We start from the raw sequence: 18,431 nt of genomic DNA on the forward strand, positions 1-18,431 counted from the left end.
ATATTGTATATAAACATCACCATGAGAAAACTGGTCTTTCTTTTGGCATTCTTTTAATCGGCAAAGATTTTTGATTGAAGAAGCAACAGGGTTATTGAAATTGCAGTCTTAAGCATTTACCTTTGTAACTAAAATTAGTATACACATTTAGATGTGTTTTCTTTTTTATGGCACATAAAAATAAAAAGACAATGGTAACCTTCCTGCAGGGCGCTGCAGGTGACGAGGAAGGTGGACATCCTGACTCCGCTCGGAGCGCTGTACTACAACACGGGCCGCTACAACGAGGCCCTGCAGGTGTACAGCGAGGCCGCCACCCTGCAGCCCCACAGCACCGACATCTGGCTGGCTTTGGTAAAGACACACACACACACACACACACACACACACACATACACACACAAGGAATCATGGAAACTGTTGGCCCAAAAAAACTGATTGTACACACACATAGCCACAATTGACAAGCTCTTTGTGTACCAGGCTCAGGTTTTAGCTATGGCTGGTCGCAGCAAAGAGGCAGAGAAGATGACGCTGGACATCATATCCAGAGATAGCGGCTGCATTGAGTGTTACCGCCTCCTGTCTGCAATCTACAGCAAGCGTGGGAACTACACACAGGTGAGAGTGTGACTCTTAATTGTGTCTCAAATTTTAGAGGTAAGGTAACACACAGTCGTGATAAACTCAGCAGGATATTTTACCATGGAAACTCATAACCTCAGCTGTACCGCTTGTGGGGGACACTTCTGAAGCAATTGGAATCAGGACTCAGAGAGACACAAGGAGAGCTGGAGCTTTGATGGCAAACACCGACGGTTTATTTGGAGCTTCGGCCGGAGAATTCACAAGACATGTCACAGGGCCACGAGTTGACCACACGGTTGAGATGCCACAATCAATTCTGAAGAGCTCTACCCCAGACCCATGTGTTTAGCTAGTTCTGAGAGAATAATCAACATTGTGCATAACAAGATAGAATCATAACACCTCTATCAGCTGACGCCAACAGGCAGGAACAGGGAGACAAAACACTGAGAGCACAGCAGCCAAGGTTGCAGGTGCCTGTGCTCAGTCAGGACAGTATGAACTGATAAACTGGGTCAAAATGATGGGCCTTTGGAAATATTTCCCCAACACAGCTGAACAGCAGCTGCCACTCTTCCTCCCAGTGTTTTGTCATCACCATCTGCACTTCCCTATGACCCAGTTTCACAGGGAGAAGAATGTTCACACTCAAGTCTGCAGGACCATAAAATGCTCACATGCATACAAGCTCCAGTGTGGTATTGGTGGACATGTTTGTCACTATTGTTCTATAGATTGGTGCAGAGATGAGTCCTCAAACCCTGAAATTAATTATAATTTCACCACTTCCAGTTCCCTCGTCTCAACGTTTTTTGGAATGTGTTTTTGGTTAGATACCTGAAATAAGGTCTGTGGTTAACACAATCTGAAGAGATTTCACTTTTTTTTTCTGAGATAAATGACATCAGTAAATACCCCACTGGTGAATGTTGAAGCTTCTATCTTTCTTAAAAGGGCGATGGCTACCAAGTGACTAAATGAAAATACAAAAAAGCATCACACTGAACGTTAGCTGCCTTTAGCTGAGCAGTAGGGAAGCTGTGTGACCATGATGCAGTTTGTTAGTTGCCTAAAAATTGCTTTTTTACTTCTTCCTATTACATTTACGCTTCAAAAATGGTGTTTGTGGTGTTAATATGTGGTGATTGTGAGACTTCCGGTGAGGCACGAGGCTGATGGCAGCAAGATACTGAGCACTGAACAAACCCCCCCCCCCTTTATATTTATTGCAACTCATAGACAGTAATAACACATATTTGAGTTGAAGTAAGAGCGAACAAAACTTAAGATATGTCTTCAGCAAAAAAGGATAAAGCTCCGACTAATAAACAATAATCTAACAGACAACAGCAAGCTAGCGATTCACCCGCCGATATAGCTATGCTAATCAAGCAAGCTATCGCGGATGAGATGGAAACTCTGCAGGGAACAGTAGCAGACATGCTAAAGGGTGCGATTGAGAAGGCTCTCAATCCTATAGAGAAGCACTTGGTCGAAAACGGCAACATCCTCCGGTCATTAAAAGAACAAGCTGATGGTCACGCAAAAAAGTTTGACACGGTTTTCAATAAGATTGATAGCATTCAGGTTGCTGTGCGCAAGAATGAGAAGGAAACTAGCTTGTGTATCATGGAAGTGACAAAGATATGAAGGAAGCTCAATGAATTGGAGGACAGGTCCAGAATGAACAATGTAAGGATTGTCAACTTACCAACATGCGTTGAGGGCGATGATCCCAGGGGTTACATTCAAAAGATGCTGCATATCTGGATACCTTCAATCAAGAGCCCCAACAGTAATCCACTGGAAATCGATAGGGCGCATCGTATTTTCTCCAACAACACCTCAAGATCGCGGACCATGGTTCTCAAACTCCTACGCTATACCGACAGACAGGCCATTCTTGAAGGCACGAGGAAAGTTAGACCGACTCTCCAAGACGGGACACAGCTGTTGTTCTTCGCCGATTACAGCCCCGGTATGACACAGGAGCGACAGGAATACAAGGAGATCCGCATTAAACTTCGACAAAAGGGGATCGACTCGTTCATCATATATCCGGCAATTCTGAGAGTAAACAACAAGGGCACAAGAATCTCATTTAACTCTGCAGAAGAGGCGAAATAAGCCCTTAAATCAACGGTGCTGGACATGCGAGAAGATCCTGGACATTGAATATGCTACCTGTGCCAAGGGAGGAGATGAATAAGGACAGAGAAAAGCCTAGTCTGGCACCTAGACAACATATGGACAGGTGGACGCTATTTAGGTGATGTTCTATGCTTATTTTATATTGGAGCCTCGATACTTGAATATGTTGAAAAAGGGGCCAGTTTATTTTCAAATTATTGCAGATCAGAGTTTTAATGTTATTGTTTAATTGCCATGTTTATATGGTGTTAAGGTAATAGTCCGCCCAGAATATATACTTTAATATGCGGCATACATAAATGTACATTATAATGGAATAGGCTTGGGAAGCTGGAGGCGTGTTTTGAAAACTTTTTCGATAGGTCTGGTAGCCCGGTGCCTCCACTGTTTACATTCATGGGCGCGTGATATGATGTCATCGGCAGGCGACGGTCTGTATATGGGCTATACCATGTCATGAGAACGAGAGGGGGATGGTTGTAATAATACAGGTTGATCGGTTTGAAAGAGGTTTTCTATTCCACAGCTTTACTGTTTGTGAGATCTGCTATGCTTTATCTTTATGCAAGGGCGGGAACATTCAGTGTTCAGTGTTAGACGTAGCTAAGTGACGCTCACAGATGTTACCAAGAAGAGGGTCGAATGCGGGGGGAAAGTGGAGGGTTGTAACTCAGGGATCCACCACCAACTCACAACAGGTCCAGGGAATAAATACAGATAAATTGGAACATTTGAATATTGTATCATTTAATGTAAGAGGACTTAACTCTCCGTATAAACGTTCAAAAATCTTAGATGTCTTACGCAGAAAGAAGATAGATATTGCAATGTTTCAGGAGACACACCTTAAACCTAATGACATTTCAAGGGTTCAAAACAGATTCTATAAACCTTTTGTGGCATCAACTGATGGCACTCGCACTAAAGGAGCTATGATACTTGTGAGGCGTAACATAAATGTATCAATTGAAAGGATTGGCTTTGACAATAAAGGACGTCTAGCCTATTGCTGCACATCTATTCAGGGTAAAAAAGTGGCTTTTGTTAGCATATATGCGCCAACAAACAATTTGAAGCTGTTTTTTTTCCCTCAGTCACTTCACAGTTACTGAAGTTAAATGACTACCAATTACATGTTGGGTCGGACATGAATGCTTTTGTAAACAATAACCTTGACAAATCTGCTGCAACTCTATCAAGTTCTCAAGAATCTGCTTCCAAAGCACTCACACCTAATAGTCCGCTTCTCTGGTGCACACCAGACCACAGTTTGTTACATTGTTTCATTCTTCAGAAGGTTCGGTTTGCGTTCACACGGGCAAAACTCAAACGGACTATAAACTTTAAACACAAGTCATGTGCACGGAAATGCTATTCAACCATTGGTCAGACATTAAGGGGGTAAAAACACAAATCCCGGCAATTTCTACCGGAGCCTCCGCCATGGAGCATCGGCACTTTCAGCAAGTTATTCTCATGCTGCTGTTAATCTGGAGATCAACAGACTCTAGCGGCCCGCGTATATGATTATATAATCAGGCAACGTCCGTTAAAAAACATTATAACACATATAATGAGACGTTCTGCAGTAAGGAGGGGCGTTTCACCGACGACAGGTGTTCTTACTTTTATGTAGCTGACGGAGCATTTTTACTTTACACAACACTGTTCAACACTTCATTCTGCTTCACTCTTTAACTAAACAACCGCGGATGTCTTGAAAGACTCTTTCGCTAAAGATTTTTGAAGACATCCGCGTTCTTGTGACACGTAAATACTACGCTTCCTGTGTTTTGGTGCGGACTGCGTTCACACCAGCAATGAACCGCTCCAGAGTTCGCAAGCAAGCGCTCCGAGACCACCTATTTTAGCGGACCAGAGTCCGGTTGTTTAGTTCACTTAAGAGGTCTCGGATTGTGTTGACACCGACCCAAATGAACCGCACCAAGCGGCTAAACGCACCTGGGTTTGATTCAACCGAACTGTAAAAGGCTGGTGTGAACGCACCCTTAATCTCTTTATAACAGACTTAAACTTAATTGATGTGTGTAGGGTGCATAATCCATCTGCGAGAGACTATACATTTTTCTCCACGGGACATAAAACCTTCTCTCGAATAGACTACATTCTTGTATCTTCTGGGCTGATGCCTTCGATACAGTCAATTGAGTTCCTACCCAGACACCTCTCGGATCACAACCCAATTTTAGCACATTTTAACTATGGAAATATAAAAAATGGGGCTACTAGATGGAGGTTCAACACGACCCTTTTAAAGAACAACACATTTATATCGCAATTCAGATCAAAACTGACAAAAATGTATAATCTTGAATAAGAATAGCGTGACGTGGTTTGGGCCGCCATCAAGGGTTTTATACGAAATAATGCCATACGGTTCAGTTCCCACCTACATAAAAGCAGACTGCAAAAGATTTCCCACCTAGAAGAACTATGTAATATGTTGGAAAAAGGCCTAAAAGAGGGATACACTACATCAGTAGAAAGTACGATCTATTAAGACACAGGGCAGAATATATGATCCATATAATCAAACACAAGTATTACGCAGAAGGCAGCAGACCAAGCCACCTTTTGGCACTAACTTTAAAACAACAAGAGGCTAAAAGGACCATACCAGCAATCCGATGTAATAAACGCGGAACAGTATCTTCTACAGAGGAGATAAATTAAACATATAAAAATTACTTTAAAGAACTGTATTCAAGTAGCTCAGTTCCTTCTGACGAAGACTTCACCAACATTTTTAGCGGGTTAGGCCTCCCTATATTATCATTAGATGACACCAAAACACTGGATTCACCTGTCACGCTGGAGGAGCTATATAAAGCAGTCAAAGCTACAAATAAGGGCCGTACGCCGGGTATAGATGGCATACCTGTGGAACTCTATTTAACATTTTGGGATATTATTGGACCGGTATGGTTAGAAACACTTAATTATGCTACCAATAAGGGTATGTTTCACAAATACTTAAATATGGCTCTGATTACGGTTATACCCAAACCTGGAAAGGACCCCCTTGAATGTTCTAACTATCACCCAATATCACTGATAAATGCTGACCTCAACATTTTTTCCAAGGTCTTAGCTATTAGACTTGAGACGGTGGTTGGGAAATTAATAAGCCCAGATCCAACAGGCTTTATTAAAGGTTGGCTCGCATCTGATAATATCCGCAGACTCCTGCACATACTTGGCGCAACACATACAATTCCACCTGCCTGTGGCCTTTTGTTTTTAGATGCTGAAAAGGCGTTTGATCGCCTGGAATGGCCACATCTATGGAGGGTTCTGAAAGAATTTAAATGTGGAGATACATTTATAAACATGATTCAAACATTGTATGCAAATCCTACAGCTTGAGTATGTGTGGGAGGAAGCTTCTCCGACTTATTTGACATAAAACGGGGTACAAGGCAAGGAGACCCTCTGTCTCCTTTAATTTTCAATGTATCCATCAAACCACTGACACAATTCATTAGGAATTGCCCTCAGATTTCCCCCATCACAATAGGTGGAACGTCACACTCTATATCACTATAATTATGCGGACGATACATTAATCTGTATGGCAGATGTTCAGCGAACCCTCCCCTGTGTCTGAGAAGTATTGGAGCAGTTTGGGCAGCTTTCGGGATACAAGATTAACCTACAAATCAACACTGATGCTTCTTAACATAGGCCAAAGTGAGGTGTCCCTCCCACCCCAGATCAATGTTTCAAATGAGGTCCTCTTTAGGTATTAAGGTTAGTACTTCCTTATCATCTATAGCTAAAACAAATTACTCTTTAGTTTTGAAAAAAATAGAAGAAGATATTACAAGATGGAAACACCTTCCAGCATCAGTCCCAGCCCATTTTTCGGTTGTTAAAATGAACATATTACCCCGCATACATTTCGTAAGCTCAATGATCCCCCTAGCACCTCCAACAGGATACTGGCAAAAACTAGATTATTTACTACGATGCTATATCTGGAATGGTACGACCCAGTATAAAATGGTCAGCTCTTCAGTATAGAAAATCAGATGGGGGATTGGCATGCCCACATTTTAAACTATATCATTGGGCATTCATATTAAGATCTCTCAGCTATTGGGTAAATGAGGATAAAATGCCATCTTGAAAGAATATGGAACAAGATTTAATAGCGCCGATAAGATTAAGGGACTTTCTCCTTTTAGGTATATCTACCAAAAGATGTGATTTACTGTGCGGTCCAATTTTAACTTATATGATTAAAGTGTTCAGAGTAGCAGGGACATTCATACACTTTAAGAGTGTGTGGTGTAGGTCATCTCCATTATGGAACAATCATAACCTATTGACTGGGGGCAAACCATTTAACAACAAAGCTTGGGAGGATAAAGGTATTAAAACTCTTCAGGACATTAATGGGGAAAATTGTATTCTTGACTTTCAAAAACTGGTCTCTCAATATAATATTGATCAACACTTTAGAATAAGGTCTGCCTGTAAAGCCTATGGGGTCCCCTGGGGGTCAGATTTGAAAGAACATAATATTCTGAGTTGGGTGCAGAGTGCTCCCAAACAAATAGTTTCGTTTATCTATAATAATCTTAACTCCCAGAACTATATGCCTACATCAGGCATGAGTGCATGGGATAGGAAAATATCCACTTTAGGACAATAATTCGATTGGGATGCAATTTGGGCTAATGTTACGGGTGCTTCAAAAAACCCAAACCATCAGTATATACATCTGAAATGTTGAGCATATCTAACACCAATAATTAGACACAGAATTGGATTGGTACCTGACCCTTATTGTTCATTTTGTCACCAGGGAACCATTGGCTCTTTCTTACATGTTGTATGGGAGTGTCCAGGAGGATTACACTTTTGGGGGAAGGTTATTAGTACCCTTACAGATTTAATAGGGTTAAGATTGTGGTGTAGGATAGACGGATGGGATTGAATTAATCCAAAATGTTGTGCAACCTGAATTGTCTTCTGTACTGTGTTGTAAATTGAAGATGTTACAATAAAAAATGTATGTTAAAAAATATATATATGTGGTGATTGTCCTGCTATACAAAATGTGTAAGTACACTTTGTTTTTATCTGCAGGTCAAACAACATGGAGTTTGCTAAAGTCACACACAAATTATTAAAACACAAATCAAATGATTTAATTATGATCATACTGTCTCTCATACTCATCTCAGTATGGCTGTGATGTTTGTTCTCAGTGAATCTAAACAATTAGCAAGATGAGATAGGCACTTTTTTCTGTGTTTGTTCATGTATGCCTGTATGTTTATTACTGTTTGTGTCCATGCCAGGCGCTGGCTGCTCTGGACAGAGCCCTGCAGCAGAGTCCCAGTGATGTGACCGTGAGAGCAGAGCTGTATTTCTCCAAAGGGAACCAGTTCAGAGAGATGAACCAGCTGGACCGAGCCTTCCAGGTATTGTTCTGTCTTCTTCCTCCTCTCTCTCTGCTTCTCTTCAGTCAGGTTTCCATCCAAATACCCCTCAAATGTAATCCAACTTCCAAAAAATTGGCAAAGAAGATGCCGTGTTCATTAACCACCATTATGTGAATTTGAGGGGCTGGTGCTGCTAATTCTCCAGTCTCCTGCCATGAAATGACTGCAGAAGTGGGTGCACATTTGTTGAAAGACAATGTAGAAACAGGTTTGAATAATGTATTCATTTAAGGAACAAAGCAGTCACCTCATTGCAGCTGATGCAAGATGCTTTATTTAAATATCAAAGCTGCCTTAAACTCACAAATCAAAGTTGAGTTGATCAATCATACAGTTTGGCAAACCTTAAAGGTGGGGTAGGTAAGTTTGAGAAACCGGCTCGAGATACACTTTTTGTTATATTCCATGGAATGCTCTTAACATCCCGATAGCAATGAATATCTTAAGTGCTCGAGTTACCTCTCAAGTCACCTCTCGAGTTCCCTCTCAAGCCCTCTCTCTCTCGAGTCTCCTCTCGAGTCACCTCTCGAGTCCCCTCTCGAGTTCCCTCTCGAGTCACCGCTCGAGTTCCCTCTCAAGTCTCCTCTCGAGTCTCCGTTCAAGTTCCCTCTCGAGATCCCTCTCAAGTCACCTCTCAAGTCAACTCTCAAGTTTCCTCTCGAGTTCCCTCTCAAGCCCTCTCTCGAGTCCCCACTCAAGTCCCTACTCAAGTGCCGTTGGAGGTTCCGCTGGGGGTCCTGCCAACTCCATGTCCTGTCCCGTTGGGGATCCCGCCGACTGATCTCCTGCCAGGGGTTCTGCCAACTCCATGTCCTGTCCGCCCGAGACCCCCTCCACGGACTCTGCCTTGCCCCCGGGCCGTCCGCCCGAGACCCCCTCCTCGAACTCTGCCTTGCCCCCGGGCCGTCCGCCCGAGACCCCCTCCTCGAACTCTGCCTTGCCCCCGGGCCATCCGCCCGAGATCCCCTCCATGGATTATGCTTTGCCCCGGGATATCCGTCCGAGTTTGTCTACTATCCCATCATCCAAGGGGGGTTTTTTTGGACGGAAACTATAATTTAAATAGTTGTACTATGTTCAATCTGAATTTACTTTAAAATAAAAACACCTATATTGATTCTGACTTTTCTACATGCAACTCACAGGTATATCATTGCTTTGAGAAAAAAGATTATTAATTTACCCCTTTTAGAAGACAAGATATACAGTAGTCATTTTTTCTGGGCATGTCATTTTCGAGCCTGAAACCTGAAAAACAGGCCCCAGGTTAATAGGGATGGCCTACAGAGCTTGTGACTTGAAACGAAGATGCTCTATAATCTGATTTTAACAAGATGGCAGCGCTGACAGCAGCAGCGGCCCCCCCGAGTCTTCAGTGTTTTCGATTTTTTTAAAATGTTTTTAATGTATGTTCGTCCAAACCAGTCTCACGGCATTTCGTGTTATAGTCACAATTAATTTAATCTATTGAATCGGGTTCACCAACACGATTTTCGGATTTTTTTCGTGTCACACAGAACGATTTTAAAAGCAATGTATTTCTATTGGTAGTATGTGTTGTGCCTGCACCACGTCTTTTTTTTTCCTTCTAATTTGATATTATTTGGTGCAGGCACGAAACATAATACCAATAGAAATACATTGCTTCTAAAATCGTTCTGTGTCAGAATACTGAAATCTGTATTTTTTTAATCTATTTTTCCTTCTAATTTGTTATTATTTACATTGCTTTTAAAATCGTTCTGTGACACGAAAAAAATGGCGAAATCGTGTTCGTGAACACCAATCGATAGATTAATTTCGTGACTATAACACGAAATGCCGTGAGACTGGTTTGGACGAACATACATTAAAACCATTTAAACCATTTTAAACCTGGGCCTCAGAGGGCCCCTTTCTCTGCAACTGGCTGCTGGACTTTCTCACTGCCAGACCCCAATCTGTACGGGTCGGCAACAACACATCAGGCACCATCACACTGAGTACGGGGGCCCCCCAAGGATGTGTGCTCAGCCCCCTGCTGTTCACCCTGCTGACCCATAATTGCACACCCACCCACAGCTCCAACCACTTCATCACATTTGCGGTTGACACAACCGTGGTGTGTCTCATCAGCAACAAAGACGAAACCCACTACAGGAGGGAGGTGAACCAGCTGGCCACGTGGTGCATAGATAACAATGTCTTTCTCCAAATTGGAAACGTGACACAGGCACAGGAAACTGACTTGTTTATGCAACTGAAGGTATGCGTTTACTGAATAGAAAGAGGTCTCTAACACAGGTCAGACCACATTATAAATAACAGATCCAGCTCATTACTGCTTCCAGCCAGGTATTCTGTAACTTATTATCCTCAGAATGTATGTGTTTAAATGTACAATAATGTTGGGCTGCAACAACTAATCGATTAAAATCGTTTGCTAAAAAAGTTGGCAACGAATTCAGTTATCGATTCGTCTATGTTGTTACTCTCTGTCACTCTAAAAAAAAATGGCGGAGGCGGAGAGAAGCACGGTCCAATTAAAATTGCTTTTGGACAAAATGCCTAACTTGGAAAAAGCGAAAAAAATGGCTGTTTGGCAGGTTATATTTAGCTGACAGGAATGCAAAGGATGAGAAAACCCCATCCGTGTACAGGTCATTAATCGAAACAAGACCATTAGTCGCCCAAATGTGGAAGGAGGGGTCAGAGCAGGATGGAGAGAACAAGTGATTGTTCAAGAGCGGTGCGAGCGTTGAAGCCCTGTGTAGGCCAAGTTGTTTTGTGAATTGGAGCCAGATTTTAATGGTACTAGTGACCACTGGGTTGTTTGAGATTTTGTGGGTTACTGTGGGAAGTTGAGAGCAAAGTATAGAGTGCAAGGAACCAGAGGAGGAGGAAGTCTCAGTATGAACCCAGATTGGGCAGGAGTCTTGAGATTTGCAGCCAGCCCAATAGAGGAGTCTATTAATACTACAGGCCCATTAGTAGTTGCGGAAGTTTGAGAGAGTTTGGTTTATCTTTTTTCTCAACTGGTGAGTTTGCAGGTATGTGTGTCAGTGTGGAAAACAGGTGTGTGCAAGGCTCCTAAAAAAGAGGAGTTTATTGGCTTCCTCAATCATTTCCCCCCCACCACATATAATGGTTCCTGCGACAATAGTCTGTATTCTGACTGTAAAGGTGTTGCTAACAAATAGGGAAATTACTGTGTACAACATGTAAAGCCAATGGGAAACAGTAATAAGTAAAAATTATTTTCTTATATGTAGCCTATTCAATGCATAATATGCATTATTTAAAGGGAAACTGCAAATTACATTGCATTTTGCTGACGCTTTTATCCAAAGCGACTTACAATAAGTACATTCGACCAGGAAGACACAACCTTGAAGAAAACAGAATCATATAAGTACATCAGGTTTCATAGAGCCAAACATTTCAAGTGCTACTCAACTGGCTTTAGATAAGCCAGTCCTTTATTAGTATATAAGTGCTTTGTTAGTAATTGTATCGCTCGAAGTGGAGTCGAAAGAGATGAGTTTTCAGTTTGCGCCGGAAGATGTGCAAGCTATCTGCTGTCCTGATGTCAATGGGGAGCTCATTCCACCATCTTGGAGCCAGGACAGCAAACCCACGTGTTTTTGCTGATGGGAACTTGGGTCCCCCTCGCAGCGAGGGTGCAGCGAGTCGTTTGGCTGATGCAGAGCGGAGTGCACGCGCTGGGGTGTACGGTTTAACCATGTCCTGGATGTAGGAAGGGCCAGATCCATTCGCAGCATGGTAAGCAAGTACCAGTGTCTTGAAGTGGATTCTAGCAGTTACCGGAAGCCAGTGAAGGGAGCGGAGTGGTGTGGGAAAATGTAGGAAGGTTGAAGACCAGACGAGCCGCTGCATTCTGGGTGAGCTGCAGAGGTCGGATGGCACATGCAGGTAGACCAGCCAGGAGGGAGTTGCAGTAGTCTAGGCGTGAGATGACGAGAGCCTGGACCAGAACCTGCGTCGCTTTCTGTGTCAGCTGGGGACGTATCCTCCTGATGTTGTAAAGTGTGTATTGTAGGAGCAAACACAATAGTGGTGGCTTAAAGCCCACCTCTGCTCCGCGCCGTCCGTTTAGATGAGTCTGGTCAGATTGATAAAAGAGGGAGTTCAACACACCGGCATAAAAGTTATAACAATAATCTGATTTTAATGGTAAAAAACACCAATACAAGTTTACAGAGTACTCCGGACTCCCAGTTCTACTGCTGTGCGATACAGGTATCGGGACCAGCCAGTCAGAAACAGGGGGCATTTTGCATGACTACACAACAGTATATATGGATATATTTTTGAGGTGGACAGCCACTTCTTATCTTCCACCGGACCCAACTCCTTTAATTTCCCAGGGAAGGTTTCACACAAACTATTCTTTTAAAACAATCAAACATTGTACACAGATATATTGGTGCTTGGGATTATTCCCAGCAAGGAACCTTGAAAAAAGAACATGTGTGTGTGTTAGTGAGGAAAAGTGTATGTGTGTGTGTGTGTGTGTGCATGCTGATAAGCAGAGGCATATGTGTGTGTGTTGCTGATATCTGGGTTAAGGAGTTTATGTGTGTGTGCTGCATGAAGACAGGAGGAGGTGTGTGTGTGTGTGTCAGGGTCTCTGGGTAATGGAGTGTAAGTAAGAAGGTTTAGATATATAGGATTACTTTAAACAGTCCCAAATAATACATGTTCACTTCAATACAGTTCAAGATAATACCTGTTTACTTTAATACAGTTTAGAAAAATATCCGGGTGCTTTAACCCCTTTTTTGATCTCTCCTTCAGAGATCAATTTATACACAGCATTTGAAACATAACCTACTGTCATTCTTTTCTACTGTCTGTTCCCCAACATTTATATAAATCCATCAGAAGCTGGGATTTAGAGCACTTTAAACCTTTAGAAACAGTCCATCATAACAACTTTTTATGACAGTGGAGGGAGACCAAAATATGTTAAAAATGGTCCTTGTCGGCTGAGTCATCGTGCTCGTCCTCCTCCGACGCGTAAGCCAGCAAGGGCATTTGGTACGAAGGGGAAGGGTTAGCTTCTCCCTCCAAAAATGGGTTATTAAAACAAAGTTCCTCAAAAAATGGGATATTGAAACAGAGTTCCTCAAAAATGGGATAGTGAAACAGAGTTCTTCAAAAAATGGGATATTGGAACAGAGTCCACACCGGCTATATCAACCTGTTTCAGCGGAGAGTGGAGTCCCCGGTGCCGTCTTGGCTTGCCGTGTCTTTGTCCCCCCGATCCGCTGACAGCAGCTTCTGGGCTGCCTGCTAGAGAGATGTCTTCCCGATCCTCCTTCTCCGGCCCGCTGATGATGCCTCCCAGGTCGACTGCTGGAGAGATGTCCTCGAGGTCCTTCTCCTCCAGTCCGCTGATGACAGCTTCCGATACTCCGGCCCGCTGATGATGTCCCGAGGTCCTTCTCCTCCAGTCCGCTGATGACAGCTTCCGAGTCGACCTCCTTGACGAGAGCCAGATCCGTCCTGATGTCGTCCCCTGGTCCTAGCAGGTGGTTTCCCCGCCGCACACTGGCTCCAGCTGTCCCCCTTTCCTCCTAGACGGACGGCAGAGATCCGCTGGGTCACTCGGTCGGGGCCGGAGAGCCTGGGGTTGAGCCACTTTGTCCTGATGACCTTCAGCCAGACGAACTCTGCGGTGTCGGCCTCCTGGGTCCCTCTTTTGGCGCCAGCAACCTGTGTGGAGAAATCTGATACAAATCCCTCCAGCCTACGCTGAGGGCTCCGGGGCCCTCAGCTGTTTGACCCACCACTGCGTAGGCCGCTTGGAGCCTGTTGGTGGGGTGTCTTAAAACAACAGCCGTCTGTGAACAGGTTTTCTAAATTAATTGTAGACCTCCTATCTGCCAGTGCAGCTTCAGAATCTTAATACTTGGACTGTGCCAACTAAATAAGAACCCCAACATCTTTAGGTAAACTAAATAACATATTTCAATAGCTCTGAATTTCTGACAAGCATCTGTGTTTATTTTTAAATGAAATCCTATTTAAAATCTAAATATAATATGAACTGCTAATGTTTCTGGTAAAGAAACACACTAATGTTATGGATTCAAAAACAACCAAAATCACGATACTAACAAAGTGAATGATTTCCTGGTGATACTGCTTCTACCTGTCAGTGCTTAGATATTATCACGCTGAAAAAAATGAATACAGAATTCCAACAAACTGTCATCAAATGTCTTTCTATTATGAATTTAGATGAAATGTATATCCTCATAATGACCTAAACAATAAAGTCTATGGCTTTTACTTCTTTACCAGGCTAGTTACATGATGTTGTCTAAATTAAATTCTGTCTCATTACATTACTATGTTTTAGCTCTAACTGTAATATGTTCTTTCTACATTTCAAACCTCAGTTACTTTTATACCTGTTGAAACATTACTCACAGGTCAACTTCTTCCGTATTTCATTCTGGAATTACATCTCTCACAGTAGCCCCTTGGCCACTGATTCTGCATCTGTGTTACCTGTTATAACTCAATCAATATTAGAGACATGTCAACATTCACCAAACAGTATCTTATCCCCAGATATGGAGCAGGTTCATTCTAAAACTGTCAATCAATGGTCAGACACTCCCCCTTTTTTTACACATGAACCCATGTGTAACAAAATCCTGTATGGGAAGAAAACCTTCAGGTAATAATTCATTATAAGAAAATACCAAACATCATTCCCAAATGTACATCCATCATTTTCCACAGTAAACACTTCAGTGAAATGAAGTGTTTCTCTCCATCTTTCAGTCCCAAAAGAAACAGAATCTTCATGTTTTAGTTTGAGGTTCACATTCTGCAAACAGCCACTGCCTGAGGGAGTGAAATATCATCAAGTAGATTAGAAACGGGACACAAATTTGTGACTCTCATTTCCCACAGAGCCTCAGAATAATGTGTTAGGCCAAAAGCATGCTTGATTAGTCATTGTTTTAAATCATGCAGTTGCACTGATCACATGAAGACATACACTCACATTCTCTAACTTTTCTGGTTGTAAAGTCAAGTTTGGTCAGGTTCACCCCAGAGTCAGTCATTGACAGTGCCTTCTCCACACTGTCGGTCAGGGTCAAAGGTCAGTTGGTCTCAGTCTTTTTTTTTTTTTTAATATTTTTATTCACATGTAAAAAAAGAAAAGAAAGTGTAACAGTGAATTGTATTACAGCAATTAAGGCATTTTCATTTTTTCCCTCCCAAAAGAACCCTTACTCACTTTCCCTTAACCCCGCCCCATCCCAACCACCCCTCTCCCGGAGCACTGAGGCAACAGTACATCAATACAATACAAAATGATAGATACAATAATATACATATACATACATACATACATACATACTAACACATATCCAGGGATGTCACATGGGCTGCCTATGTGGTGGACAGGGGAGTAATCATATCAGAATTATAGACGGATAAATAAAGGGAGAATCCCTACAGCGACACCATATCAGGGGGAAGACGGTCTACATAGCTGATCAGTGGCCTCCAATGAGCGTAAAACTTATCTGAGGAACCCCGGAGAGTAAACTTAATTTTTTCCAACTTTAGAAGAGACATAGTATCACTCAGCCACATTTGAAAAGAGGGAGGTAAAGGAGATTTCCACAAAAGAAGGATTTTCCTACGAGCAATCAAGGAGGTAAAGGCCATGACATTGGTTTGAGTGTTTGTAATGTTGATTCCATCTGGGGGCCTACCGAAAATAGCTACATGAGGGGATGGAGAGATTTTTAGACCTACAATTTCAGAAATACATTCGAAGAAAGATTGCCAGAAGCTAGATAATTTAGGGCACGACCAGAACATGTGAGTCAGGTCGCAGGGGGCCTGGGAGCATCTATCACACCGGTCATCCAATCTATCTGGATAAATCCTGGAGAGCTTAGCCTTGCTATAATGTAGTCTATGGAGAACTTTAAACTGTATTAGGCTGAGTCTAGCGCAACTGGAGGATGAGTTAACGGCTCTCAGGGCCTTCTTCCAAAAGTCATCAGAGAAGGTGAACTGTAGTTCCTTTTCCCAATTAGTTCTAATCTTGTTAATGGCAGATTCATCAACCGGAGAAAAAAGATCATAAAAGTAAGAGACATGGCGCCTAGACAAAGTTCTTGCTCTAAGTACAAGATCCACTCCACTGGGAGGCAGGGATTGAGGGAATTGTGGAGAGTGGGTCTTAGCAAAATCCCTTAGTTGAAAGTATCTAAAGAAATCAGATCCTCTTAGATTAAAGGCAACCCGTAGTTGGTCAAAACTGGCAAACAGGCTATCAATGTATAACTCCCCTATGCAGCGGAGGCCTTCCCTCTTCAAGTGAGAAAATCGGGGGTCAATTGTGGCTGGTAAAAATAGATGGTTGTTACAGACAGGAGTTGCTTGAGGAAGAGTAAGCCAACCAAAGTGACGTCTAACTTGTGCCCAGATCTTTAAAGTGCCAATTACAACGGGGTTAGATGTGAATTGTGAGGGGGAAAGGGGCAGAGTGCTACACGCGAGGGCTTGAAGTGACGTGGATCGACATGAGTTGGCCTCCACAAGACACCAGTCACTCTGGGGTGAAGTGAACCAGAGCATGATCTTGTGTGTGTTTGTGGCCCAGTAGTAACCCATAAGGTTAGGTAAGCCAAGCCCACCCAGGAACCTGTCCCTCTGCAGTAATGGTCTACTAGCTCTTGCATGTTTACCAGCCCAAATAAATGAGGAAATAATATTATCAATAGCAGTGAAAAAAGATTTAGGCAAAAAAATAGGTAGGCATTGGAACATGTATAGATATCTGGGCAGTACATTCATTTTTATTGTCTGAACTCTTCCTGCTAAAGAGAGTGCCAGATGGCCCCACCTCTGCAGGTCAGATTTGACTGTTGCCGTCAGGACAGTAAGATTTTGTTCCCGTAGCGCACTAAAAGACTGCGTGATTGCAATGCCCAGATATTTAAACCCTGAGTTGGATATTCTAAAAGGCAACGACAACGGAGGTAATTCTGTAGCCAATTGGTTGATAGGGAAACATTCACTCTTTTGGATGTTTAATTTGTATCCTGAAAATGAACCAAAAGTGGTCAAAAGTGAGAGAATGTGTGGAGTACTAGCTATAGGATCGCGCACATACAGAAGGAGGTCGTCAGCATATAACGAGACCCTGTGTTCGATATCCCCTCTCTGAATCCCCTTAATTCCTCTCTCTGCTTTTAGAGCAATCGACAATGGCTCGATAGCAATTGCAAATAGTAGTGGGGAGAGCGGACACCCCTGACGCGTCCCGCGAAAAAGAGGAAAGAATTTGGAGCGCTGGGTGTTCGTACATACAGAGGAGTGAGGAGAAGAGTACAGAAGTCTAACCCAGGAGACGAGGCCTGGACCAAAGCCCAGCTGTTGAAGGACAGAAAACAGATAGGCCCACTCAACCCTGTCGAAGGCCTTCTCAGCATCAAGAGATATAACAACCTCCGGTTCAGCAGGAGAAGGCGGGCTGTGGATGACGCTGAGAAGTCTTCGGACATTTGTGAAGGAGTGCCTCCCCCCTATGAATCCTGTCTGATCTTCCGAAATGATGGAGGGTATAATAGATTCCAACCGGCGAGCAAAAATCTTCGCAAGTATTTTCACATCTACAGACAGGAGCGAGATTGGGCGATATGATGCACAGCTCAACGGGTCCTTACCCTTCTTAAAGATCAGAGAGATAGAGGCTTGCATAAGGGTAGGCGGCAGTGAGCCTTGGACGTACGACGAATTAAACATATCTAATAATAATGGGGAAAGTTGATTTGAGAATTTTTTGTAGAATTCTACCGGGTATCCGTCAGGTCCCGGTGATTTGCCACTATTCATGGACTGTATTGCCTCTTTAATCTCAGCAAGCTGCAGGTTGGCATCTAGTGTCTGTTGGTCGTTAGTCGAAATCTTGGGCATATCCAATTTATCCAAAAATGTATGTAGCTGATCTTCGTTATCAGGGGATTCAGACGTGTAGAGACGAGAGTAGTAGGTTTTAAAGATGTTATTAATCTCTCCCGGGTCAGAAGTGAGAGAGCCCAACCCGTCCCGTATCTGGGTGATTTGGTTCGAGGCCACCCTAGCCTTTAGTTGGTGGGCCAGGAGACGGCCAGCTTTATCGCCATGTTCATATATAGACCCTCGTGAGTGTAGAAGGAGTCGTTCAGCCTCTCT

General features: G+C 43.0%; 1 protein-coding gene across 1 annotated transcript in view; it reads left to right on the forward strand.

The window, feature by feature from the left end:
* The window catches only part of tmtc1 (transmembrane O-mannosyltransferase targeting cadherins 1), a gene marked incomplete at its 5' end in the record, with an annotated part of 69,926 nt that overhangs the window by 24,842 nt on the left and 26,653 nt on the right, over nt 1-18,431 (forward strand). Inside the window, 3 exon segments of the mRNA XM_034221835.1 lie at nt 210-354; nt 484-621; nt 8,070-8,192. Coding sequence (XP_034077726.1) covers nt 210-354; nt 484-621; nt 8,070-8,192 — 406 coding nt within the window.

The sequence above is a fragment of the Gymnodraco acuticeps genome, unplaced genomic scaffold, assembly GCF_902827175.1.
Source record: "Gymnodraco acuticeps unplaced genomic scaffold, fGymAcu1.1, whole genome shotgun sequence".
In the NCBI taxonomy this organism is placed as follows: domain Eukaryota; kingdom Metazoa; phylum Chordata; class Actinopteri; order Perciformes; family Bathydraconidae; genus Gymnodraco; species Gymnodraco acuticeps.